Source organism: Xiphophorus hellerii, chromosome 16 (genome assembly GCF_003331165.1).
Source record: "Xiphophorus hellerii strain 12219 chromosome 16, Xiphophorus_hellerii-4.1, whole genome shotgun sequence".
NCBI classification, from domain to species: Eukaryota; Metazoa; Chordata; class Actinopteri; order Cyprinodontiformes; family Poeciliidae; genus Xiphophorus; species Xiphophorus hellerii.
In genome coordinates this window covers 6,688,432-6,715,228 of record NC_045687.1, presented here as the reverse complement: position 1 = coordinate 6,715,228, position 26,797 = coordinate 6,688,432, and the positions used below count along the sequence as shown (strand labels likewise).

Genomic DNA, 26,797 nt, shown 5'->3' with positions numbered 1-26,797 from the left:
AATCACAGACATACAGAGTAAACCTTCTACACACTTTGGAAGAGGTGTGGGCACACGGACAGGTATAGTGGAATGTACGTTGGTCGTTCTGACATTTAAAACACTAAGTTACGGTCTCTGCTGCTTCATAGTTCAGTGGTTTTCTTTTAAAAAATGATCCCAAAACCATAACAACATAGCTTCTCGTTTTACTTGAAAACTCATATGGAGAAAGTTAGTGGAGCACAAGATGCTCTTAAGCTGAGAGTTATTGATACAGTGCCTTGCAAAAGTATTAATACCTTTAGGACCTTTGCACATTGTTTCTTTTTTTTTTTTTTGCAATCACAGGTTGCAATGTTTTTTATGGGCATTTTAGGGTTAGGGTTAGGGATTAGGGTTAAAAAGTAGTGGACAGTAGAAGGAAAGTGATGCATGGATCTCAAACCTGGAGAGTCACCTCTTGTTTTGGTTATTACAGGTGGAAATCTTATGGGTTATCTCTTTACTCGCTTTGCACATCTAGAGAACATAATGTCCTATTTTTCTTTACAAAATTAGCTCAAGCACAGTGAAATTTCATACACAATGTTTTTGAAAAGAAACAGTACGTCTTACCACAGTTTCTCATTTAGATTTAGGTATGGGCCTTTAAGGTTGTCATCCTGCTGACGGTGAACCTTCACCCCAATCTCAAGAGTTTTTCAGTCTCTTAACAGATTTTATTCCAGTTTTGCTCGCTCTTTAGCTGCATCAATCTTTCTCTTTTACTCTGACTAGCTTCCTTGTCGAAAAAAATGCCCCAAATCATGGTACTATCTTTCAACAGGGGCATTGTGTGTTCAGGTTCACATGCAGTGTTGGTTTTCTGACACGCATACCATTTTAAATTTATCTTATGGCCTGTTACAAACTACAAAACTGACTTATGCCTTTTGTTTTGCTCAAAGCTGACTTTCTTCTTGCTTCTTCTTTCATAAAAGCAAGATTTGTAAAATTCACAATTAATATCTGTGGCATCAACAGCTTCTCTATTTACTAATTAGATAATTTCTGAAGGTGATTGGTTACTTGGGATTTTATTTAAAGGTATCTGAATAAAAGGGGAGTCGATACAAATGAAAACCAAACTTCAAATTTGTTTTAAAAAAGTGAAAAGCTATTCAGCTTCACTTAATCTTCAAACTTTTCATTATGTGACAAGAGGTCGTCAGGGTTATGAATATTTTTGCAAGGTACTGCGAACGACTTATTTTGACAATTAGTTTTTCCTTAGCCTCTCTTTGGAAAACATGCAAATAGACAATTGTAAGATTTCTTGGAGTCGTTTCCTTGTCTCCAAATGTTGAACTGATGGCTGTCCAGTTACAGGTGCACCAAGTCACGGCCAGTTATGGAGGTACTGAACCCCAGGTCCACTTTTTGTACGAAAAAAAAAAGCGCCAACATTTCATTTTCTGTCACATTAGTTCGGTCTGTGCACTCGTCCAGCTTTGAATCTTGGACTAAAATAGTGGCTGGTCTCCTGGCAGGTCTGAGTCTCTTATCAATTTGGTCCACCATCGACATGTACTTTTTTCCCCCAGAATGTCTGAGCTGTGAGAAGAAGACACCAAAGCACATTCATAGGGCCTCTAGACTGGATAAGGACCCCTGGTGTCACTCACAGAGACAGCCACATCCTTGCTTTAGGTGAAGCCTGGACACAGTCCTCAGCTGGCAGCAGCCACATGAGTGTGATCTGGCTGGTATGGCGAGAGGAGCCTCGCGGGCCCCAGGATGGTGGGGGTCCCAAAAGAGGACAAATGGAAGGAGCAGACGGGAGTTTGGAGGAAGTGATCATCTAAGTAGATTTGGAGAGATCCCGGGGCTGAAATGGAAGACTTGTGTGTTCTTTTTTTCATTCCCCTCTTCTTTAACGTGGAAACGACACGGTGCGAGGAGGAATACAAGCATGGACAGGACACAAACAGAGAGACAGACAGTGATCTTATCCTCCTCCAGATCTGAAACACAAGAACAGAAGGAAAAAACAGCTGCAGGAAGATAAACACAGACGGGCAGAAAAATGGCATGAGTATGCAAATCTAGCTTTACAGTCAAAGCAGAGGTTGCATTGAGATGCATAGTTGTCAAGCAGGAGTGAAATAATCCTAAAAAAAACATCCAAATAATCTTAACGAATTAAGTTACAGGTTGACTATTAGATTTTCTAAGATTGTACCTTCCTCTTCGAATGTTCCTGCACCACAGAAGCAAGCCAAGAAAGGAGACAAAAAGTCAAAACATGTTGAATCAGCAAGACAGGGAAAGTACAAAAACAATAACTACAACAGTGTTTTGTTTTTTTTATTGTTAGAACATTGCGTAAAATAGGACAAAATGAAGAAGCATGAACACTAGCTGCACAAAACAGGCGAAATATTAATTAGAATTGAATTAAAACGTCAAATTGTTTCTATTGAATTAGCTCTGCTGAATGACACTGTTAGATTTAAGTACAAGACATAAATCCAACAATGATAATTCAGTATGATATCCATCCGACAGTCTCCCTGAAATGATCTTCTGCCAGAATAAAGTGGTAAGATCACATTCAGCAGAAACTGTTAAGTGTGACTAGTAGGAAGAAACTTGCTCATGCACACAGTGCCAGCCACATTTGAGTACATCTATTCAGAGAGGAAACAAAACCAATGTTAAGAAGTATTAGTTTTTAACTAGTTCTCCTGTGAGCTCCGAAATAATCATTTAAAATAACTTAACTGTACGCTTTTGTACATTTGCATTTGTTAAATTTTGGCAAGAGAAAAAGATTGAGATTTTTGGCAACAATCACTCTAGATTGGTCTGACATAAAGGATGCCATTTTGTGAGAAACCGAGAATGCAAATAAGAACATGCTGGACTTTACCACCATGTGCAAATGGGTCATTCCTGGATTTTTCAGCTAATTAATAATCCAAAACATTTGGCCAAATCAACAGAAATGGTTGACAAGACACAAAGTCTACCATCCTCTTGATTTGCAGTCCTGTATATGAGGTGGGTGACCTCAAGAGAAGAATGCGTGAAGAAAACAAAACTCTGGACAATCTGCAGAGATTTTGAAACAAATTCACTGCAAAAAAACACAAAATCTTACCAAGTCATTTTGGTCTAGTGCAAATATTGTACTACACTTGAAATAAGACTAACTAACTTAAAAATGAAATTTCTGCAAGATACAAAGGCATGTTTTAAGTAAACAATTCCTTAATGCTTATGAAAAAGTATTTGTTCTATTGGCGGACAAATTAAATTATAACGTGGGAAAAATGTTTTGCAATCTGCCAGTGGAACTTGTGCTTTTTCATCAATATTAAGGAATTATTATCTTCAAACAAACTTCTATATCTTGCTAAAAGGTTACTTGTAAGTTAGTTTTGTCTCTTTTCAAGTTTGCAAAGATATTTGCACTAGAAACTAGACACAAAACACTTGGTAAGATTTTGTGGTTTTGCAAAATGATCAAGGATCCCTCTCTACATTTCTGATCCTCTAAAAAGTTATCAGATTAGACTAAGTTGTGTACATTTGGCAAAAGGGGGTTGCACAAACAATTACCATCAGCAATATCCATAGTAATGCTACAAAACAAACATTACTTCTTACTGTAAGATTTTTTTAACCAATTGAACAAATGTACTTTAATTAAATGTTTTTTTCCTAAAACTTTTAATAAGAAGTTGTACATCCAAAGAAAATGATACATGACTTTAGCGATTTTATATGCATCCTTACCAGGAGTCCTAATAAATGTGGCCAGCACTGTCCTATTGACCCTAAAAGGAACGACAGCATGCAATAAATCATAACCTTTCAATGACAATCTAATTCATCAGCCAGTAGGAGCCGTCCTTTTAGGTCAGATCTTACAGAGGGAACCATAGCGAGCATGCAGAGGCGGTCTGTTGCAATAGAGTGAGGGGACTCGGGGTTAGGATGAGGCCTAGTGAGGAAAAATGAATAACGGAGGCTTGAACAAGGTAATAAAAATAGAAATGGAAAAAGTTTGCTTAGGTTAAGCCACCATGGACAATACTGTACAAAAGTCTTGAGTCATCCCTCATTTATTTTTAATTTCCTTGCAAGGTGTTGAACGTTCTTCAAGTGAACCATTAACATAGACCACTTTTGTAGGTTAAAAGAAAGTCTTATAAATAAATTTGGGATTCTTCAGAACTTTTGAAAGGTAATGCAAGTCCAGAAAGGCAAACAAAAGTAAAGGGGAACTTCCAGACATGGCACCAGTGGTGTAGATCAGATTGATTCTAACAGATCCTGGCAGAGAAATATCTCCCTCCTGCTCAGTCGTCACTGCAAGAGGCTGAGCAGGACGATGCATTTACATAGAAGGAAACGTGAGCAAAAACAACCTCGATAATGATTTGATTTCAAAACCTAAAGCGTTCAAGCGTGAGAGCGTCTCAGAGTTCACTCCCCAAACTCCCCTCCCAGCTACTGGGCAATGAGTTGCAGCTATTTCAGACTGGTGATAGCGGGAGGGGTGGATGGGGGTTCTTGAGGTATAAGCAGACAGGTACACAAAGGCATGCCAGAACTCTTACTTAAATCCCCATCCTGTTCCCCCTAGGACTATAGCTGCCAGGAGAATAGCACCTGCGATGGACCCTATTATGATATTGGTGCCACTGGGACCTGCGCAGAGGGAGGAGGGGAGGAGGAAGGGTGCGGAGGAAGAGGAGGGGCAGAAACAAAAACAACACCACTAAAAAACACACGTCAGAAGACCGCATCGACACAGTACGACATCAACTAGAGAAAGAGAGAGGCAGATGGTGAGAAACCTGCAGACAGAGACAGAGAGATGAAGGGGAGGGGGAGACCATCACGTTGGGTGACAGGTGAGCGAGGGAGGTTCAGGGGGACAACAATTACACGAAGAAAAAAAAAGGAGAGAGAGTTGTTTTACTTTGTTCTTATTCCCCCTCTCCTGCTCTCTCAGCTGGACACCCTCTTGCTCAGGGTGGCAGTTTTGGGCCTAAAAGAGCAGCTGCTTAATTTCTCTGTCTCATTGGCAGACTGCAAGAAAGTAAGAGACACTTAAAAAAAAATGCAGCGCCTGAAAAAAAAACAAAAAAAAAAACACCTCTAAGCACCGCACACATTTCAGCACGTATACGCTCAACACACACCTACAATATAACAGCAAGGCTCGACAGGAAGGAAAACACACAGCTTAACATCTTCATGACAGTCAGGTGAGTTATCCCACTTTGTGGTTTCAGCACAGAGAGAAGGTGGTGAGAAGAGACCATGAGCGGGGGATTATATGATGAGAGAGGCAGAGAGAGAGACGGGAACGTTTGAGTTCTGCTACTGACCTTTTTTCTCCGGGCCTGTCGAGACGGTGGGCTCAGGGATCGGATCGAAAACGCTGCAGTCCTTTCCTGTGTAGTCCCGGTCACAGATGCACTTCACCTCGTTGCTGCAGGTCTGAGGGGAAGAAGCAGTTGTTGTTGTTGTTGCGGGGCGGTGGGGAAACAGTAAGCAAACAGGGGTACAAAGTGGTAAAAATCAGCAAATAATTTTTCAGATAGATTTTTTTTCCCTTAATAAATGAAAACATTTCAAAACTCGATTGATTTTGTATTTACTCAGGCTATTTTAGTCTGATATTAAAATGTGTTCGATGATCTACTGTAGGATATTAAAAACTGAAGGAATCTGTAAGTGTACAAATACTTTTTCACATAACCATATTTGATCTTCTAGTCAGTGGTCAGTTTTCAACACAAGACACCATAATTTAACTTTTAATGTCTCAATAAAATGGAATAAATATGGAAAGTAATACAAAGTAAAGTAAACTTTATAAAAAAAACAGTCTGGTACTAAATCCATATAAAATGTAAATGGTATATTTAAATGTATAGATTTGTTTTATAATAAAGAGACATAATCAATTACTTTAATCTACTCCTTTAGGACAGCTCATTTTATTCTTGAATCAACATTTTTTAATTGTAAAATGGGTTGTTTTTTAAATATAAAAATATGGAGTGAAATCCTTAATTTTTTCTCTTTTCTTTGTGCTGATTTTTTCACAAATAAGGTATTTTGGTTAAAAATATTGAAAAAAAGACTAAAGAAAACCTCGGATTGTGAAAATTCCAATATATCTCTATTTTTTAATTTGATTTATCTTAATTTATTTTTTTTGATATAAATTTTAATAAAAATCAGGACGTTTAAATGTTTTAAACCTTTACTCTATTACTGAATGCTTTCATAAGTACTTTATAAATATTGTTTACAACATGAATCCATAAACATAGGTTTGGATTTTATTATGATATTATCCTATAATTATAGGATTATTAAAATAATCCTGCTGAAAAATAACCAGTTTAATAAACACCTACATTTTTCATCTAAAATCAAATCATGTTCTGAATGTCTTTACCCCGTGGTCAGAGCAAATGTGTCCAAGTTTAGATCCTGTACAGGTGCTGAGGTTAAACGCTGCGACAGGGAGGCAGCGTCTCTCCAAACACATCATGTTCGGACCGCAGGGCGTGCCGTCCTCCACGTAGCCCATGTCGGAGCCATCCTCTAGCAGTGCGTGGCCACCTCTGGGTGAAGCATCCAAAAGTGTCACATAAGTGGAAGAAGACAATTGGAATTACAATATTAAAAGTGAATAACTTTTTTTTTTGCACTGTTAAAAGCTGCAGATGTGCTGCAGCAGCTTACCTGCAGTCCAGGTACTTGTTCTGATGGTACAGGGTAAAGCTGGTCACCTCACCCTGCAGATCACCAAATTTTGGCTTTGTTGTGATGTTTGCACAGAAAAGGAAGCCACATAATACATCCCTGAGGTGAGAGAAATAAATACAAACATCTGGCTTTAGTTATAATCAGCAGGTTGTGTTTTGGGGGATCCAACTCAGAACTCTGCAGCTTGTTTTACTCACGGCTTGTTGCACTGCAGCCAGCCTTTCCCTTCAGCCCCCCGACCACAGTTCCCCTTCTCTGTACCTTCAGCGTTCAGCTTCTCATAACAGAACCTGTCTGCTGAATCTGATCAAGGATTAAAAGTGGAGCAGTCAATGTAGATCACATGTTTATGTCACAGGATGAGATAATTGTTGTGTCTGTTTGTAAACACACTATAGCCCCAGAGTCCTTTGCACTGTCCATCGCGAGTCCTGCAGCGTCCACCATAGCAGCGTCCCTATGAATGTTAAACAGTGCAGGTAAAACATAAAGCCCCAGAGTTGGAAGATATAATGATCCAGATCTTACCTGGCTGATGTCACACATGTAACCGTCCAGCTTGTGGACATTATGAGGGCACTGCCAAGGAACAAAACCCCATAAATAAACATTCACACCTCATGCATCAGTTTCATCCAGTGTTCTCCACAGGAAGTTTCACCTGGCTGGAGTCTCCTGTGCAGGTTTCGGGAATATCACAGTCGTTCACGGCCTCTCGACAGACAACACCTCGCAGCTCATACTGGGAGGCAGAATAAAAGAGACTTAAAGTTGTTGAAAACGTCATACAGGTGTCATACTGGAGGTTTAAAATTTAAAGGTTGACGTAAAAGGAGGAAATCTATTTATTCAGCATCAAATCAATGAATAAATATAAAGAGGATTATTTGCTTGTTCAAATCTCACTATGCTTATGTTTAGCAAAAATCTTCACCTGATTTTGTGTATGTGGCTAATCAAATTTCCACCAATGCTTTAACATTTGTTAAATGTTAATTTGGCTAAAAATTAAACTGGAAGCCACAAGAGTTTTTTCTTTTCTCACATCTGCCACTAGGTGGCATAGTAGAGTTTCTTTTGATAAAGAATTAACCCTTTCTGCAGCATTGTGGAAGGAAAAACGATAAATGGCATGGATTTCAACCTTTTTTTCAACTTAAGCGCATTATTATGGATTGGAGAAAGATGAAAATGAATATTTTTTTAAATGTATGTGGTATGTGCATACCAGGTCATGCATAAATAGATGTGGATTCATGCATTGTTGCACTCAACGTGTGTAAAATAGGACTTGGAAAAAGAAGCATTTCCAAAAATTTGTACTTCGTTTTGCATCAAATAGCCTAAGAGTGTTCTATTGCTTCAGAAAAGCTTCATATTAGCATCATTTGACCAACAAGCAAGGATTAAGTTAAAGTCCAAGTAGAGTTGAACAAATTCAACATGATTACCAGGTTTTTGTAGAGCAAATTTATCAGAAAAATGTGGCAAAAGGCAAAAATATGCAGGTGAAACTATTTCTTGTTTTTGCTTGTGCAACTTTGATTCTTGTTCAACTTACTTTACAGCCACTGCAGCAGAGTCCATTGCTGCACATGGCGTCATGGGTAAGAGTACACTTTTTACAGCAGGCTCCTCCGCTGCGGGCACATTCCTACAGCCACAGACAAAAAAATAATAATTAAAATCTGTTCCACTAAACTCTACAACATCTCAGGTCAAAATATAAGCTTAATGTAAAGGAAAGTTGGCTACTCACCACCTGGGATCCACAGTCACACTCTTCTCCTGGCTCCACAAAGCCGTTTCCACACTCTGGAGGGTCCAACAGCTAAAATAATAATAAAAAATAATATATATATAAGATAATACTGTGTAGAAATATAGAGATGAATGAGGCAAGGTGTACAAATGAATAAAATCTATACGATGAATCTATTGAGAGATGGACATCGCACCCCTCATTATCCTCACCTTATTCGGCTTGTTGAAGAGGCAGCTCCCACCTCCCTGGAGCAAGAACTGGATGTACTCGTCAACACTACAGCGAGAAAACTTTCTGGGCAGATAAAATCTGTGATCACACACATAAGCACACACACACTCAGAAACATGAAGACCAAGACATACACTAAAACACAAACAGTGCAATGCTTTTTGGCCAGTCAGGAATGCCAGATCAACCGTGGGTGTGTGTGCCAGCTCTTTGCAATCTGACACAAATGTTCCCATCTGCAGTAAGATATAGCTCAAATAATTCATATCTTTATTGTCCCATCTGTCCGGGGGAGCCCAGTCCAAATCACTCATGTAGTAAATACTTTTAGTTCACATTTTCTAATACTTTACACAGCAATCTGGCGTCTCCTGTTAAGGCAAAATTTATTTAGGCTTCAAATAAGAAACTTTAAATCTTATGAAAGTGTTAGCTTGTTTAAGCGTTAGCAAACAAATAGGGTAGAAACAGCCATTTTTACCCGGTGTCTTCCATTATGCAGCCCACCCAGGCATCTGGGCATCTGCAGTCACCTGAAAAAGAAGAAGAAAGAAACACAACATAAAATACAAAGAATAACTTCTATTCTTAAACACCACAGAAGAAGAAAGGAAAATATTACAACACAGAAACTTTTTAGAAACTGTCAGAAAGCCTGGCTGGCTATTTTGGGTTCCTGCACATTATTTAGGTCACAATTCCATCTGTTTTCAGAGTTCTCAATAATTTAGATTCAGATGGATGAATGGGAAAATAAAGTCACACAAAAGAACCAATATTTTAGTATGATCAGTTCTTTGCGTATTGATTCCTGGAAGAGTGCTGATTAGTTTATTTCTGCATCATTTTCCAATTTTGTCTTTGCTTTTTTTCTCTTTGTGTGTGTGTGCAACTTTTCTGAATATGAAAACAATTGTCTGTACCCCCAAAGTTTTGGGCTGATCTTTGGTCAGTTGATATCCAATTTTAAGGCGCTTTGCCTCAAAATTGGCAAAGCGTCCTTTTAGGACACTCAAAAGAAATTTATTTAAATTCACTTTCTATAAGCTAACCCTAATATACTGACCAGAACCACAATAAATAGAAATGGGCTTTAATACAAAAGCCTTTTATTTCTAATAAAGTTATATATAGGTACTATATTTAACTCAATTAGATAACAAATGTTAAATATAACTTAATTAGAAATAAGATTTGACCAATTTTAAGTATGCATCCCCATAATTTATCAAAAATATTTGACTAACAATATAAATAAACTCATAAGTAATGGTAAAATTTAAATGTATGAAATTGTTTGTGGATATAAATACGAGTGCAACAGCTTGGGATGAAATAGTGATGAGTATGAAGTGAAGGTATGAAATGGTAAAGGGGTGAAATCATATTGAACCTCTTTGTATGTTAAGTTGTTTTCTGTTGTCTTACCTGCTGAGGCTCTTGCGTTGTTCCATCTCATCCCGATGTTCTGGCCAAGACTCTGACACAAGGTGATGGCCATTGCCCCAACACTCCCATACTGCAAGTTAAAACAGACTCACTAAAATATAACAAGTATTTGAAACAAAACAGCAAAGAAATAGAAAAACCGACCATGACACGTTGTTCTACACATAACAACCATCATAGTTTGAACAATTTTAAAGGAAATTCTGAAGCGTAGCTTTCATTATAAATCAGAACAGACACACAAAATACATGTAGAAAACTACAACAGAGAAGCTAAGATCATTCATCCTGATTTCAAATTATACTCTTAACTTCCAGATTCAAAACAAATACGACTACAGTGTTGTAATCAGCATTTTCTAAATTATGAGCATAATGCCAAATGTACCTCATTAATTCCTCCTCCTTTCGTTGGAGAACACACCCCTCCTGTGTAGGCTGTCCCACTGCGGCTACTGTGAAATGTACGCCCTCTGAAAAGCACAGAAAACCCATCATTTAAAATCAAATCTCCACTGGGATCTAGAATCTAGATTCTTAGCATAAACACTGTTGTCGCCTTCGTACGAGAAAAGATGGACAACGTCGCTCTGCTCCCTGATGCTGTCCTTCCTGTACTTCATGAAGTTCTGCAGCGTGATTAGCGGGTCCTCCACGACTGGCATCAGGTTCTCCGAGGTCCAGGTCTCCATGGCCACCAAAACAATCCTGGTGTTCAGCTGCTCCTGAAAGATCTGCCGACAAAGATCGACTTTTGTTATCGCGACTGCAGAGACGTGAAATGAGAACATACATCCTGACAGGTTGTGTTTGTGCAGTTAGGATGTAGGAGGATTTATGGTTCCTCACCGTGTCTGCTGTGTTGACTACAGCTTTGGCAAAGTTTTTGGTTTGGCTGCTCGAGCGACGCAGCTGCACAAACTGAAGAGAGAGAAAAGATCCACAGATGGCTTAGGAAATGGATCTCTCATGCACTCCAGCACACAATGGTACGGATCTTTACTGACATAAAAAGTAAATCCAAGTTCATTTCCATAAATACAGGCAGTCCTGATTTACTGGGTTTTTTTTTACTGGGTTTTTTTTTATTTTTACAATCCTAGACTGTTTTAGGGTTTTTTTTTAATTACAAATGGATTGGCATGCATTACATTCATCAAACAAACAGCAAACTGCTTTATTTAGGCACAGCTGCACCAATACCCAAACATCCATAAATATGCCTTCTCCTGCTATCAGTGAAGAAAGACAACAAACGGGGGTAAAAATAAAACAAAATGTGACATCTGATGCGGAGTGCTAGAATTACGTCTTAAACTCACCAGATCATAGTCGTTTACCACCATGAGCTCAATGTATTTGGTCTCTGTCTGGACAGAAGGCCTGCGGACAAACCTCTTGGATCTTCTCAGCCCCCCGGTCACCTGCTGGTCCTCCGTTTGCTCTGGTCTACTGTCATCTTCAACACTTTCACTGCTGTCCTGCTCACTGTCTTCTGTACACTCTGAAAACACATATTCAGAGCTGCAGGTATGACATTTTATCATTGGGGGCTACATGGACACACTTTTCCTCCTTTGGGTTTTTGTTTCTTTTGTGTTTGTATCTTATATGAATTATTGCTTGAATGGTGTTGCCGTATAAGCACATTTATTTGTGTTGAGTAACTCAGTTAATTCTTATGTTCTGTTTCTTTTACATTTGAATTTATGCTCTTAGATCATTGTCAGGCTTTTTGCTTTTAGTTTGAAAATCCTTTGCATTTTTGTTCAGTTAATTGTGAAGAACATGAGAAATGATGTAGAGATTTTTCTCTTTGTGCACTCAGACATTGTGAAATAAGCAAAGTAAGTGCTGTCCTATTGGCAAAGGGGGTTTGTAAAAAAATAAAATAAATAAAAAAAAGTATTAACACCAGAAGTACTAATAAATAGGTGATTTTGAGAAAAATAAATAATTTGGATTAATGTGTTCAACTTAAAGGTTTGAGCTTTTTTACACATCTCTACCAGAGCAGCCAATATGTGTGTATCTAAACCACATTTATTCGGTCTTGATATGCTTTTAGTGGGAGCCTGAAAGGTCTGTTTTTAAGACTGCTCACCTGGGCAGTGCTGGGAAAGTCTGATATCGGGCATCCTGCGAATTAAGTGAGCTCCTTCTTCCTAAAGTAGAAAACATACACAACAGTGGTTACCTTAGGAGTCTTTATCCCTCAATAATTGTTCAGAGTGAAATGTCTTAAGAAAAAATACATTTCTCTGAAAAACGTCAGGTATACAACCAAACTCCACCAAAAAGGAATGTCTGCTCCCCATCAAGTTAAATGCCTCTTCTATTTATATCATCAAGATTTTTTTTACATTTTACCTGAATTGTTGGTAAATTGTGGCTAAAACCCACAATTCATCACATATTTTAGCATAGGTTCTCTAACAAAATGGTTTCTAAAGCTGGGGTTGTTATCCAGCAAGGGTGAAGTATCAGGAGCCAACAAAAATAAATAAATTTTAAATCAAACTTAATACAATAACTTGGAAAAATAAAATTGTGCTATAAATGCTAAAGCAGGTTAAGAAAAACAACAACAACAAAAAACAATCTGACCAATAGATAAAAACAATATGATGCTATATCGATGCACTCAATTTCTTTTTAGTAAAACAACTCTCTTCCACTGTTATTTTGTGGGGAAACTGAGAACTTTTGGATGTTTTCCTTATTAAACCCTTTTGAGCTTCCCCTACTGTGCATTTAAGTAAAGGTTTACCTTCCAGCTCGTATTGTGAACAGGCTCAATTCCATAAGAGTAGAAACCATCAGAGAACATCCCACTGCAAAGCAACAGAAAGATGAATTAGTGGATGCAGGACAGAAAAAAAACTTAAGCAGAAAAGAAAGGTAAGCAGGATTTGAAAAAAGGAAATAATGGTTTGGTTTCTCACCAGAGGCCGTGACAAGTGGAGACAGCTGCCCAGGACGCTGGTAAACCTCTTAGTCTTCCTTGGTAGTAGCAGTGCTCTCCTCCCTGTAAGGAAAACAAAAACATACTTCATAGAAGACCCCAGGCTTTATATAGCTGCTTTTCTACTTCATTAGATGCCACCACTCTTCCTCTTCCCTCACCATCAGTTACAGCATAGTTGGTGACCTACTTGAGTTTACTCCACTCTCCTGTTCTTCATTCACAATAAGGGTGGAGGGGGAGGTAAAGGACGCTCAAGGATCTCTCCAATAAATCAACACTCATGTTGCCAGCACTGTTTTGATTTGAGAATTAAGTGTAGACTAAGCAGGCTAAAATCCAAGGACACTACTATCTGTGCACGCTTCCTTGCAAGGCTACAGCCGCGGGGGACGTGCCACTATTACGGGAGAGAAATGTTGCTTCACCTGAGTCAAACCGAGCTCAGCGGGGTGGGTCTCGGGCTGAAACGACGGCACAGATCGGCGTGCCCTGAAAGCAACACGCCTGGCACGTCCAGCCGCAGCAGCGTCGACACGTGAGGCCTACATCCAGCTGAGTGACAATCTGGTCAGACTGCAGGTCTCCACTGCCAGCCTCTCCCTCCCACCTCCAAGAGAATAAACCGCCTGCCTACAAACACACATACATGGCCGTAATGCCAAAGCGCATCGTGCTTTTGTTTTAACTGGCATTTCACTCCTTATTCCTTTCTCCTTCCTCCTCCTCTTGCTACAGCTCTGCTCTTCCCTCCCTCCTGGTCTTCTTTCATTCTCTTGGCTGCCAAGAACTTAATGATGCTGCTGAGCTAACCGGTTGCTGTGGAAACAAGCCCGTGATTGGTCAGGGGGACTGAAGGAGAGTTTGGAGCGACTGTGGGTGGGGACATGTAGTGCTGGCTGGGTAGATGGGTAGGTGGGTGCTTGAGGGGCAGTAAGTGGTATATTTGTAGAAAAAAAAAGTATAAAAATCACAACCATCCCACATGGTGATCAGACCACTTATATTGCTTAAGTTTATCCCAATGCCAATGTTATGGTAAAGTTTGATATTCGGTCACACACTGCTATCTTGGCGAGTCTGTGTGGGTTTGTGACACTACTTTTTTTTTTTTTTTTAGAAAGGCTTAGGCCGACTGCCAGGTAAGCTCTCATATTTGCACACCAGTAACACTCCTGATCAGTGTCTGCATGGCAGCCTACTTTAGAGCAGAAAGCACATAATGCACTTTCTATAAATAGACAAACCACCAGGATGAGATCAAACCGTCCAACCATGAATCTAAAAATTGACCTTAAAAGAGGAATCCAAACAAAAAGCGTCTCTGCTTCTAAATTTAGTATAATTACACAAATATGCATCTATTCCCCCAGCAACAAACAAAGAGACCGGAAAATTCAACTTGAGCATGTCAGTGTGAACAAATATTCATGTTAATCAATCAAATTAGTAAGTCATCTTTTTAAAAAACACAACCTGGCTAGATGTGAAACACTGGTTTGAACTTAAATCTAATAACTGGTTGTGACGCCCTTCGTAGCAACAATTTTATTGGCAACAGTTTACGGTGACTGGCAATGAGTGGTGACACTTTTATCAGTGTCACCTGACTATGCTGCACCTTTAATTTAACTAATCTGGGTATTTTTTATATACACACAGTATTAATCCTGGGTTTTATTCTATTTTTCTATAAACCCAATTAAAACTTTCCATGGTTTATGTTTTTTTTTCTGTTTTTTTACAGCTTTCAGTCTAATGACATTTTCTATGATTTTAGTGATGTGTGAACCTGGATGACACACCCACATTTCTCCATTGCATGACAATAAAGGATTTCAGATTCTATTTTATATTAAATAAATTTAATCAATGCAAACTCCACTTTGAAACTGGACACTAATTTTGTTTCACCGCCACTTAAAATCGCAATAAAACAAAAGTAAATCATTTTAAAATGTGAAGGATCAGTATGTTAAATGGTCTGCTCAGGACAAGTTGTGTTTCTTCAAACTCTGATTTCCAGGAAGAACGACTATAAAGAACAGTCTGAAATGCTGCACTGCAACTCTGGTCATCTCTTTAAACCACTAAATAAAACAAGTCCCCCATCAACACCGGCATCAGCAAATATTGCCCCGTAGTGTAGAAGAAACTCTTACCACAGACTGAAGTGGTTTGCCATTGTAGTTAAAGTGCCTCTCCACATAATCTGAAGACAGCAGGTGACTGAAAGAAGAGGAGAGATAACCATCACAATCTGTGCCAGGATCAGAGAAAAAGTATTCTGGGATATCTCACACCAAAGGTTTTCCCCTCAGATGTATTCCACACAGAATTACCAGACCTATTAACATGCTTTGCTATTAAAACGTGTGTGTGCCTGTGAGAGTGCAGCGCTGGTATTCCCCATCTTGTCGTGCAACATAATAGAGGCGCTAAGTGCATTTGCGTATGAACGGGGAAAATGCTAATGAGATCAGCTGCAGAAGATTAGGTGTGCTCATTGATACGAGCAAGGATGGGAAGAAAAACCCAAACGAAAACAACACATCTGATGGTACTAACTGGTTTAGTTCCAGGTCAAGAGTGAAGGTGTGTCCGAAGGCTTCGACTTGAAAGCAGCTCAGAGCCAGGTGGACAGGCTGCAGACAGAATAAAATATTACTCACACACATTAACTGCTGCAGTAAAACAGTTATTACATTTGCCACTTAGCTAGAGCTAAGCTGATTCCCATAAACGCATGAATAATTCAGCAGGGATCAATACACCTTGAAAACATCCCAACTGATTTATTATGTTGACTGATAAAGGCCCTTTTGATTGACAGAGCTGTGCCTGTTTGATATGTGACAGAGCATTGTGAGAGGAATGTTAGAGGGGGCTTGACAGTCACAGAAGGGAAGTAGGTGGAGGAGGACAGAACTAGACGTTGATTGTCTATAATCAGTCAAGCTGTGTCGATGTCCCCAGTGGACAACTGCCAGCACCACGGAGGTGAGAAGACAGTAGGGCCGGAAGAGACGAAGAGAGATCTACTACACTGGCAGCTCTGACTGTGCCAACCTGGCTTTGATTTCTGTCTAGAGGAACAGGGTCCCAGTGAATCATTGGGCTTTTCAATAAAATGCATCACTGTCCACAGATTATTCCCTCCAGTGAGCACAGACAACATATTTCTCACCACTGACTTGGACAGGCTGAAGTAACTGCACACGCTCTGTCACTGCTACAGTACAGTAATATTGCTCCACTTCTTTATGCCGGCCGAATGTGTGACAGTGCTGAAACTGTCTAACAGGACAGTTTCATCACTCAGGCCATTTTTGGAAACCATCCTGGTGCTTTTATTGATAAAACGTAAACTTTATAAGTAGATAAAGTTATAGATGGTTAAAAAGTGTGTTTTCCTGCCAGAGCTCTGCAGCATCAGATCATTCATGGTTTTAAAACGAATGATCACTCTCAATTATTTTGTCAGCAGTGGATTGTGTCAAAGCGCTCACACACTGGCAACCATCTCATCTACTCTCAAATGTTTGCACAACCCAGTTAAAATGCTTGCTTTGTTTTCAAAAAATTAAATCAAGATACACTTGAAAGCTTTTCCACTTTTAATGTGACACATATCCTGTACATTTTATTTGAAAATAAAGACAGTAGGGGATACACGTAAATTTCAAAAAGTCTGTTGTGACTAAATTTTAGCAACAAGTCTTCTTTGTTTACAGTCTATATGGATGTGACATCTTGACTGTTGTATGTGCCAACTGAACCCTGCAGAAGATCTCAAAATCTCTAAGAGAGTGAAGACACAACTCAACAGTTTTGCGTCAAATTTAGTACTTGGCTCTGGTTTGGCGTTTCCAGAACTTTAAATTTCAGCTCAGAAAGTCATGTTTATGTGGAATTGAGCTAGCTGATGCTCAATAATACTAAAAAAATAAAATCTCTCTTAATTTCTTGTTTCTAGCAGACAACAAGGGAGTCAATTGAAGAGCTTAAGACAACTGGAACTTGACAAACAAAGCTAAATGAGGACTTAAGTTAAGGCCATTCTGAAGGTTGAAAATGATTAGTTTCATGTTTTGACTTGGATCTTCTGATAAAAGTGCTATAATTGAATAAAAAAAAAAAACTCGATGGGAAAAAAGTTTGCATTTTTGAACTTCTGAATTAGTTTGTGTGACTTTCCTGTCACCTCACTGTAAAGTTGGCTTCCCTGTCCACTGCCACTCATTGTCTTGTGCACTATAAGAGTAATGAATTTAGCTTAAAGAAGATTTCATGCAATTTATTGACTTCCTTATCCAGATAACTTAGGTTGAATTTGGCATTTAGAGAATTACTGATTCCATGAAATTAATTATATCTGAGTTAGTGAGTTAATTTACCACCATTAGTTTAACCGCATGTAATTGGATTTCCACTGAGATATTTTTTTTAATAAAAACTGTGATTTTATCATTTTTTGCAAAGGTTTCATTTGAATTAATAAAAAAATAAAGTAAAATTAAACAATTTTACCAAGGGAAGGAAATAAATGTAGGTTTACTAAATATGTTCCATAAATAAATATTAACATTATTCAATATATAAACTTGGCACAGATGCAGCTCAGTCAAGCAGAAAGTCATTGATAAGTTCATTTAATTTTTTACATTTTATTGCAAAACTGAAACTCACAAATTCACTGAAAGAAGTTAATGAAAACCCAAATATTCTCCTATTTAACACAATCAGACTATTACAGCAAATTTGAAAGTATGTTAAAGTACTGCTCAATATATAAACTCAGTATAGTTATGGTTTTCTTTTACAATTATGGCATCAATGCAGAGTGGCATGCAGGAAATCAACCTGTAGCCTCTTTCTCCAAACATTTTCTCCATAAACTTCCAAAAGCGAGCCGCCTCTGAACTCCCTCTGCTCATTCATAAATCCCAAGTGGAGACGGTGATATCCCACACAGCTGTGTTTACAAAGCTAATAGATCCTGCAGTGTGGGATGACAGAAGGTGCTGTGTGGCATTGATGTCAGCACTATGAGAAGTTTCTCCATCGCCTGCATTTAAAGAAACAAGAACTATACTGGCAATTCTGCTGTTGGTCGAAAAAACGTTTGACTTTAAATAATAAATTGTATTTTCTGAGTCTTGTTTATGTTTTGCCAAAAAATAATGAAAATTAAGGGAAATAAGTCACTGTGTGTATTAAATCAATATACTATGCTTTTAACTTTTGGAACCAACTTTATTCCAACTGGAATAAATCATCAGTTATATTCTGACTCACTGAGATGCACCTATGTTTGGCCACCAGAACAACTTTACTCAATCTTAGAATTGATTTTATGTTTCACTGAATTGCTTTCTGTTTTGGAGAAATGCGATAGATAAACTACGGCATCATTGTTCAGTTTATTTTCTGGATGCCCATCTAGCCAGTGGAAAGTCTTGGTAATTGGAGTGACCAATTCATCTATTTTGAGCAAAACGTGATGTTGCAGAAAAGAGAAATGGGTTCAGATCTTCATCAAGCTCAGCTGTTTCTAAATTTATCTGCTCATTATTTAAAGCATCTTCAATATTTCAAAAAGAAAAGGGCAGCATGTCGTGAAAACGTAGAAATTCGGCTTTTTAAACCATTGCAAACTGCCATCTCTTTTGTGCACTACATGTTTGTAATTATACAGCTGCACTGTCGTGGGATTCTGACATTCTTGGTAATTTTTCATCAAATAGAGAGACTCAGAGAGATGACTCAAATAAATGACAGGGAGTGTTCGAACCATCCTGCACTTCTCACACAGACATGTTTCATATTTAATGGGACATACTTCGACACACCACTGAATAATAAAAAAGCCTGGGAGGGGCTCAGTGTGGTAACGAACATGACGTCCGAATATTTGATGAAGGGTCATGTGGTGATGACAGCAGAAATGTCAAAATGTTGAAAATATATGTACAATTCTGCCCACCTAACAGGCTGTTTGGGAAAGTTTACACAATCCAGAACAGAAGTCAGCATTTAAATGAGTCACAACCATTTCACTGATATCAATGCACATTGATAAATCATGTTTTTCAAAGGGAACTGAATATTGTGCAGCAGGTTTCCTAATAGACACACAAGTATAACACTAACAGGAAATGAACAAGTTGCAACATTATCACAGTTTATGCATAAAGGTATACTTTTATGCATTTCAAAGAGCATGCACTTGGTTGATATTTCTATCAACAAAAAATAGTGGGTTTTATGAGTTTTAGCATATTCTATGAATAAGAAAGAAAAGTTAGATTTTTCAGTATGTCATCTGCCGATTGCTGATTAATGACAAAAATCCCATCTCTTGCACATCTTTAAATGACACCCATAAATATCAGTCTGTGTTCATCCTGCCCAATAGTTTTTGCATTACATATCATGTAGCAACAGGGTAAAAACTGGAGAAGAAAGTGAAAATCCATTACATTCAGGGATGCTTTTGTTTTTAATGAGGTCCAGTTCTCATTCTTGGGTTTCCCTGACTGAGAACTCGCTGAGCAGATAAAGGTGTCAGGGAACAGATGTGTGAATCTGAGAGGTGACTTACCGAGCTGTCCCCACTGCTGTTCTTCACCCTGGTATCCAAGAAGTCATGAGCCATTTCCTCCTCTGACTTGATCTGCTGCACCAGTCGCTTTGGATAGGTGATCTCAGTTTCCCCATTATCCAGCTGGCCTGAGGGGGCAAACCAGTCCCACAGTCCTCTATCTGCACCTGGACAGGAACATCAGATTCCAACAGAAAACCTTGATAGTTTTAATGAGCATATAGTAGGAATAATAAAAATGTATGTGGAAGATCATTTGGTGACCTAATTTAGCACCCTGTAGTTGATTGTGTTTGATCAGCTGCTATTTTAAGACATTTATTTGATATAAAACAGTGTGTTATGACGGAAATTAATGTAGTTATGTCAGAGTCTGACTCTCATAAAAGGCATATAATGGATCCTATTATAAGTAAATAGGCTATTGGTTTGAAGGTAATTTATTAAACATTGTGGGTTTACGTGTTAAGAAGACGTTTATTGTAGTAGGTGGAAACATGTTGATGCAGCAGATCTACAGGGCGGTCAGTGAGCTATTCTGGCACCGAGATCCTGCATCAATAAAATCCCGGGCAAGAAAAGTGCCGCTCAAGGGGGAAAAAAATGCAAAGGAAACGAAAAGGGTGCTCCCGCTCTCGATCCGAACAGCCCCCCTTTTCTTCCACCTCCCCCTCGCTTACCTGACACCGCAAGCCTCTCGCCCACTGCACCAAAGACCATGAAGCACCACACCGCCAGCATGATCTTCACATATTCCCTCCGATTACCGCATGGAGAACCCCCGCCAAATGTCAGGAAGCCCGGCAGGTGGAGAGGAGGAAAAAGATCAAAAAACGCACAGCAGAGATGATGGCGAGGATCCAAAGTTAATCTGCTAAACATCTGATGATGCGCGTCCTCTCATCTCTCCCCCCTCTCTACCTCTCGCCCTCTCAGCTCCGGTCAGCACTGCCACGGAGAGTCTGGATTTGCATATCAGAAAGATGAAAAATTAATCGATCCGGGCCTACAGACTGATCGGCGATGGGATCGGCGAGGAACGAGAGAGCGCGCATCGCGGATGCATCGCTCCGCAGCGCTGCGCGGATGCGTAGTAGGCGCTGGGTGTATGGCTGGAGTTGTATATGTGTGTGTGCGGTATGCGGAAACGGAGGGATGGGAAACCGAGCAGAACTGCGAAGGGTCTGCGGCGAGGAGGACACGTGGGGCCGCGGTACCCTCCCTTATCCCGCACAGCCTCCTCCTCCCGTTGCCATGCAGCGCCGCGCAGGGAGCGGATGCGGCAGTCCGACGGCTGGAAAGCAAGGCCTGAGAAGAGCAAGAAAGGAGATCGACGAATAACAAGTTCATTCAGGTTGTTAATGTGTGGATGTGAACGGCGGAGACACACACTTCAGGCTGACATTTCGACAAGGATGCAGGTCTGCAGGGGATTAAGGTGTGCCCCGACTACCAGGCGAAAACAACCCTGACTCATCGCTGCCTTAATGCTTCAAGTTTGTTTCTGTGGTAACAAGCTCAGACAGTTCAGATTCATTTAGATTTTTGTAATAAAACTTGAATCAAAATTCTTCAATGTGTGATCTACTTTTTTCCTGAAACTGAAATACAGGTGTAAAAAAAAGTATCACACAGCCTTGTCAGGCGTTAAAGGGATTTACAGCGTCAGATAAGTAAAAGCTGAAATCGTTTTCTCATTTGTTGATGCACGGGAGGAACATGCATCTGCAAAAAGAAACGAAAATCTTTCAAACTTCTGTCTAATTAGACTATCGCATAAAACATTAAATCGGATAATGTACTGTATACAGAAATATTGTATTATCATCATCATGATATGTTTTATGCAGTTCAGACATCTGACTTGACAGTTGTCCAGCAGTAGCAGTCACTGCTCGACAAGAACAGAGTAAGCCACAAAAGGTCGTTGCTAAGGAAAATGGCTGTGCACAGAGTGATACATCCAAGCATACCATATTGAAGGAAAGTTTAGTGAAAGGAAAAAGTGTGGCAGTAAAAGCTGCAAAAGCAGTAGGGATGACAGAAACCGTCAGAAAATGTGTGAAGCAAAGTCCATTTGAAAGTTTGGGGAAGATGCACTGTGGATGGAGTCAATTTTTCCATGTAGTGGCTAAGGGGAAATGTCTTTTACTGACAAACTTTATGGAGCTACTGATTTTCTTTCCTCAACAGAACTTGGCAGTTAGTCACACTTCAAAAAGTACAAATACCAGCTTTAAAGTCCAAGATATCAATGTCCTTGATTGGCCAGCAAAATATCCTGGGTTTCCCAAGGATATCAGCATAACTACAGGTTGATCACTTCCAGGCCACACTGCATGTATGCAGTAACTCATACAAGGAAACCACAACCATGTGTACATACTGTAGGGCAACACGTGTGTCAGAAAAATAATTGTGTCAACATTTGCTTTTCCTTCAAGATATAGACCCATTGCTGGGTCTGTTTGGTAAGTTGACAAAAATATGTTCAAATTGACAAATATTTAATAATTGACTAAAGGGAAACATCGCAGATATCTCACCCTAACGTTGAGACAAAGAAAGTCTTTTAGACAGATGAGACCAAAATAGAAACATTTATCCTTGACGCACAAAAAAGAAAACCAAATATGACATATTGGGATGAAAACTCTACAACAAAGTTAAGATTTGGCATGAAGTTGAGTTAAGTTGATTGAATCAAAGCACCGCACGAAATGTTTTATTACTGATATTTATCCTAATATTTTTTTAAGAATTGAATATCTTGGTAATCAAAAATAAACTCAAAGAATTATGTACTTATTGTATACTACTTTGTTATATTTTTTTAAAATCAGTGAGATACTTAACATTTTTCATGTTCATAGAAATAACATGTGGGATGTCTTCTGTGAAATCTTATTTTATATTTTAAAGCAAGGTATCTTGGCATATTCTTTTAAAAAATAATGTCAGAACAAAGTCAACTACAGCATTCATTCCCAGTGAAAATAACATGGTTAGAGTAATAAATGACAGCCTATTTCTGATTTAACTATGCTCAGCTGAGAAAAGATGGGAAAAAGTAATACTAATCTGGATGTGCCACTACATTAGCACTACAAAAACATCACGCAGTGGACAGAAAATTCTACACATCTCTCAGGATTTCTGACTTTAGCCAGAACTTGAACTTTAATAATCTGCACTGTGCTGATGTCTCAGTCTTGTTTTCTCCAGGCTCTAGTCCCCTGCTGAGGCAAATTCTTCTACTCAACCTAAATACTTCCCACTAATGGAAACACATGTGGACTCTGAATATTTAATTTACCCTCTTGAGACATCATTGGGGAAAAAAGACATGCAGGAAGATGGTGGCAAGGCAAATTCATCAGAAAGGGACAAATGTTTTTTTTTTTTTGTTTGTTTGTTTTTTTTAAATACAGAATCCGCCCAGAAAATAAAATTGACTGCTGGAATATGATGAAGCTGTGCCAGAAATGATTGAAAGTCAGCTTTTTTTTTTTTTTAACCAAATCAGCCTGAGATACAGTGCAGAGCAAACTCCAGTCCTCGAAGGCCGATCTACTGCAACTTTTAGCTGCAAATTAGCTCCAATTTGATACACACCTGTATCAAATTGGATAATTATCTCCTCAATATGCAGTCAAGTTCTCCAGAGTCCTGCAAATGATTTGCTTCACGGGTTTTGCAGAGACAACTCTGGAAGTTGCAGGACACCTGTGGCTTAAAGCATTGCTTCTTAAATTTAGTTCTCAGAGACCCAATCTCTGAATATTTTAGAAGATTCCCTGCTGCCAAACACCTGACTTGAATGAATGGGTGACTAACAGGCTTCTGCAGCACCTGATAACATGCAGGAGCAAAGATGCATCTAAAACATGAAGGACACTGACCCCTGAAGATCAGGGTTAGAAACACTGGTGTAAAGGCTCAGGAAACATTTGCAGGTATTTTAGGCATACTATTTTTTATGAGAACGTAAATTTCCATTTGCTGTAAGCAAAATATAATCATAATCACTAGAAATAAACGCATCACAGACATCACTCCAATGTGTAGTGAGTCAACGTAGTTGTTTCACTTTTCTATGTATTTTTGATTTACTGAGATACACTTGTGATCGGGAAAGTGATACACTGCCCTCTAACGTTCACAAAGCTACATTACACTTGCATTTAAAAATAAAGGGCACAGGCAGATTTTGAACTTTTCTTCAAATGTAATGTCTTGAAATCGAATTAACTTAAAACAGTTGACTGAAATAAAACATCCTTACTTGTTTAGTAATACAAGAAAAGAGTATGTAAACCATTTCAACACCTTGTGGCGTTTACCTATTGTCACCTCACTTCTCACCATGCCTCCCTCTTGGGAGGCATGGTGAGCAGCTGGTGTCTGATGTCTGTGTTCCCTGTTCGTTTAATTAGGTTAATTAGTTTCAGCTTTTGTTTTGAAGTTTAAAAAAACAACAACCTGACTCACCTGCTGCTCACTAATTAGAGTTAATTGTGTTCGAGATAATATAAGAGAAGCTGTGAAAACGCGGCGGCCTCCCAGCGCTAAGACTTTGGATATTGGATGACGATGAATGGTTTTCTGGACAGGTCGCTATTGTTCAGCTGCACACACGCAGATTGTGGAGCGACTTTCCCAAGGGAGTGGAAGCTGAAAGAACACGAGACTGTGCACACCGGAGCAGTAAGGCCAATGCTTTAAATAACTCTCGCATCACTTGTTTCAAAGCAGGCGCTGTTAACATGCGTCTCCACAGCGCCCGTGTCTGTGCGCCATCGCTGGATGTGGTCGTAGCTTCAAGAGGAAATGCCACCTGAGACGCCACTTGCTTCAGCATGAAGGGAAGAGACAGTTCCAGTAAGTACACCAACCTTAATCTGCACTTCATTAACAAGCATCTCATTCTTATTTCTGGTGTTAAGATGCAATGTTGCAGGTTGCGCAAAGGCTTTCGTCCTCGCACACAAACTTAAAAGGCATCTGCGCGTCGCTCATGGAGATGAAGAAAACATTTTCAAGGTTTGTGTCGGCTACGTTCTCCCACTAGATGGCGACAAAGTAGCGTTCAGTTTGATGCCATCGAGTAACTTGAATAATAATAATAAAAAACCCTGTTTCCCTTTAGTGCAGCCAGCCGAACTGCACCCTCAGCTTCAAGAAGCGCAAAATGATGAAGTTGCACTTACAGGAGCATAATGTGCCAGCAGTGTTCAAGTATGTACCAATTTGAATTGCATTTAAAGAAAATGCTGTTTACTACACTTTAACTGCTACTTTTTGTAAGGAACATTTTTCTAATGTTTAGTGTTTGTTCACTCTGTCTGGGAGTACAGATGTTCTAAAAATGGATGTACTGCAACATTCAACTCCCACATTGCCCGCAAAGCCCATGAGAAGAAGCATGCAGGTTTGATTCCTACTGGCTGACTGCTGGCATTTCTTAATCTGTAAAAAGAAGCTTTAAAATGTTCTCAGGAGAAGGTTTTATCTGTTTTGTATCGTTAGGTTATCGCTGCCATCATGATGGCTGCCAGGTGCTTGAACACACCTGGGGAAAACTTCTGAAACACATGGCCAAACACCCAGGTAAAAAATGTACTTGCCATGTTTAAAAATACAGCTGGAACAAGAGCTGGCTCAGACGGTGTTGTGATAAGCCAACATTAATTTGAGATTTGCAGGTTTGCATAAAATCTTATTCCAGAAAGTGACTGGTGCAGTATCAAACTCTGAATCACTTAAATTTGATTCAGAAAGTCAAAGGAAATGTGTGATTTTCTCATCCCGAATAAGCTTTTCTCTTAGGTCAAGTCTGGCTAAAAATCATCATGTCTTGGATGCAGCGTCTGATTAATCACTTCCGGTTCACAGCTACTTTTACCTGCTCGGTCTGCAAGAAGGTCTTTAAGAAAGCCGGTTCTCTGCGAAGGCACAAACGAAGCCATGCTTCCCATAAGCCCGTGCTCATGTGTCCAAGAGAGAACTGCCAGGCCTATTTCTCCACGACCTTTAACCTGGAGCACCACATTCGCAAGGTGCACCTTCAGCTGCTGAAGTACAAGTGTTCCTTCCCTGACTGCCTTCGGATGTTCGCCATGAGGGTTGGTATCCGAAAACGTTGCCTTCATAATAAACATGATTGAATTTGTTTAGAATCAAAATAAGTATCTTTTATCCCACAGGAAAGTTTGCAAAGGCACCTTCGTCGCCATGATCCCACTGCCACCACAATGATGGTAATGCTTAAAAATATAACATTTTGTTGAAAATTCTCTCATTTTAACTTTATTTTTTCCCAACAGAAATGGAAGAGACCAAAGAAAACCTGGCAGAAGCGCCTGAATGGAAACAGTCAGCCATTAGTTGAGGAGAACCTGGGTCGCCTCTTTGCGCTTCGGATGCGGATTTCCAGACGTGCCAAAGTGGAAGCGAACCTCTCGGGCCTGTTCAATGAACGAAAGATCCCTCACGATGTGGACCCAGAAGTCAACCTACGAGACTTGTTTGGGATCAAGCAACCCCGTCCTTTCGAGGTCCTAGAGGCTGCACCAGTGAGAAGTTAATGCACACAATGACTGCATTTTGTTTTGCTGGATTAATTGGGGCCCTTTTATTTAGTTTAACTCTAATTTTATGACTTGAAAACATGGAGAAAACCAAGTTCCCTTTAAAGATTTGAGTTTCTTGTATGCTGACCCAATAAAATAAGTTTGTTTAACATAAAGCTGTTACTGACTTGGTATTCTGTTGCGAGGTCTGCCAATCTGTAACAAGTGATCAGCTATCCATTGACTTTTAATTGCAATGGTAAGCATCTTGATGATTGCCCACTCAAACAGCTGCTGTCCTCCTGCAGCCCTTGTGTGCCTGCTTGGGCTGCAGATTTTGGTTGGCGCTCAATAGAAATGAACAAAACTGCACATGACTAAAGGCTGAATCACAGTGACTTTGGGGGTGGATTGGATTAGAAGAAAGTCTGCATATTTGTCCAGATGAA

General features: G+C 39.4%; 2 protein-coding genes across 4 annotated transcripts; one reads left to right on the top strand and one right to left on the bottom strand.

Moving 5' to 3' along the window:
• Positions 1 to 1,880: 1,880 nt before the first annotated feature.
• On the bottom strand, positions 1,881 to 21,321 carry LOC116735591 (disintegrin and metalloproteinase domain-containing protein 11-like). Of its 2 annotated transcripts, none has more exons than XM_032587571.1 (26): positions 20,457 to 21,321; positions 19,777 to 19,943; positions 15,741 to 15,817; positions 15,335 to 15,401; positions 13,153 to 13,235; positions 12,978 to 13,041; positions 12,312 to 12,372; positions 11,530 to 11,711; positions 11,057 to 11,128; positions 10,775 to 10,941; positions 10,596 to 10,680; positions 10,187 to 10,277; positions 9,240 to 9,291; positions 8,737 to 8,836; positions 8,522 to 8,593; positions 8,324 to 8,416; positions 7,424 to 7,504; positions 7,291 to 7,341; positions 7,156 to 7,219; positions 6,960 to 7,065; positions 6,739 to 6,858; positions 6,449 to 6,617; positions 5,367 to 5,478; positions 4,590 to 4,680; positions 2,204 to 2,221; positions 1,881 to 1,985 (listed from the first exon to the last, which is right to left on the bottom strand). In XM_032587571.1, the coding sequence occupies exons 1-26, from the start codon at positions 20,656 to 20,658 to the stop codon at positions 1,970 to 1,972; spliced, it is 2,463 nt and encodes an 820-aa protein (XP_032443462.1). In that variant the 5' UTR covers positions 20,659 to 21,321; the 3' UTR covers positions 1,881 to 1,969. The 2 variants fall into 2 exon arrangements, 1 of the variants encoding a protein (XP_032443462.1); XR_004342405.1 differs by lacking the exon at positions 4,590 to 4,680 and adding an exon at positions 4,955 to 5,064 and having other exon boundaries at positions 1,893 to 1,985.
• Positions 21,322 to 24,152: 2,831 nt separating this feature from the next.
• On the top strand, positions 24,153 to 26,519 carry 42sp43 (P43 5S RNA-binding protein). Of its 2 annotated transcripts, none has more exons than XM_032586441.1 (9): positions 24,153 to 24,483; positions 24,557 to 24,657; positions 24,723 to 24,819; positions 24,926 to 25,014; positions 25,134 to 25,207; positions 25,306 to 25,386; positions 25,672 to 25,901; positions 25,983 to 26,036; positions 26,103 to 26,519. In XM_032586441.1, exons 1-9 carry the CDS (start codon positions 24,364 to 24,366, stop codon positions 26,361 to 26,363), a joined length of 1,107 nt encoding a protein of 368 aa, XP_032442332.1. In that variant the 5' UTR covers positions 24,153 to 24,363; the 3' UTR covers positions 26,364 to 26,519. The 2 variants fall into 2 exon arrangements, with proteins under 2 accessions (XP_032442332.1, XP_032442333.1); XM_032586442.1 differs by having other exon boundaries at positions 24,352 to 24,483; positions 24,737 to 24,819.
• The last annotated feature ends 278 nt before the right edge of the window (positions 26,520 to 26,797 follow it).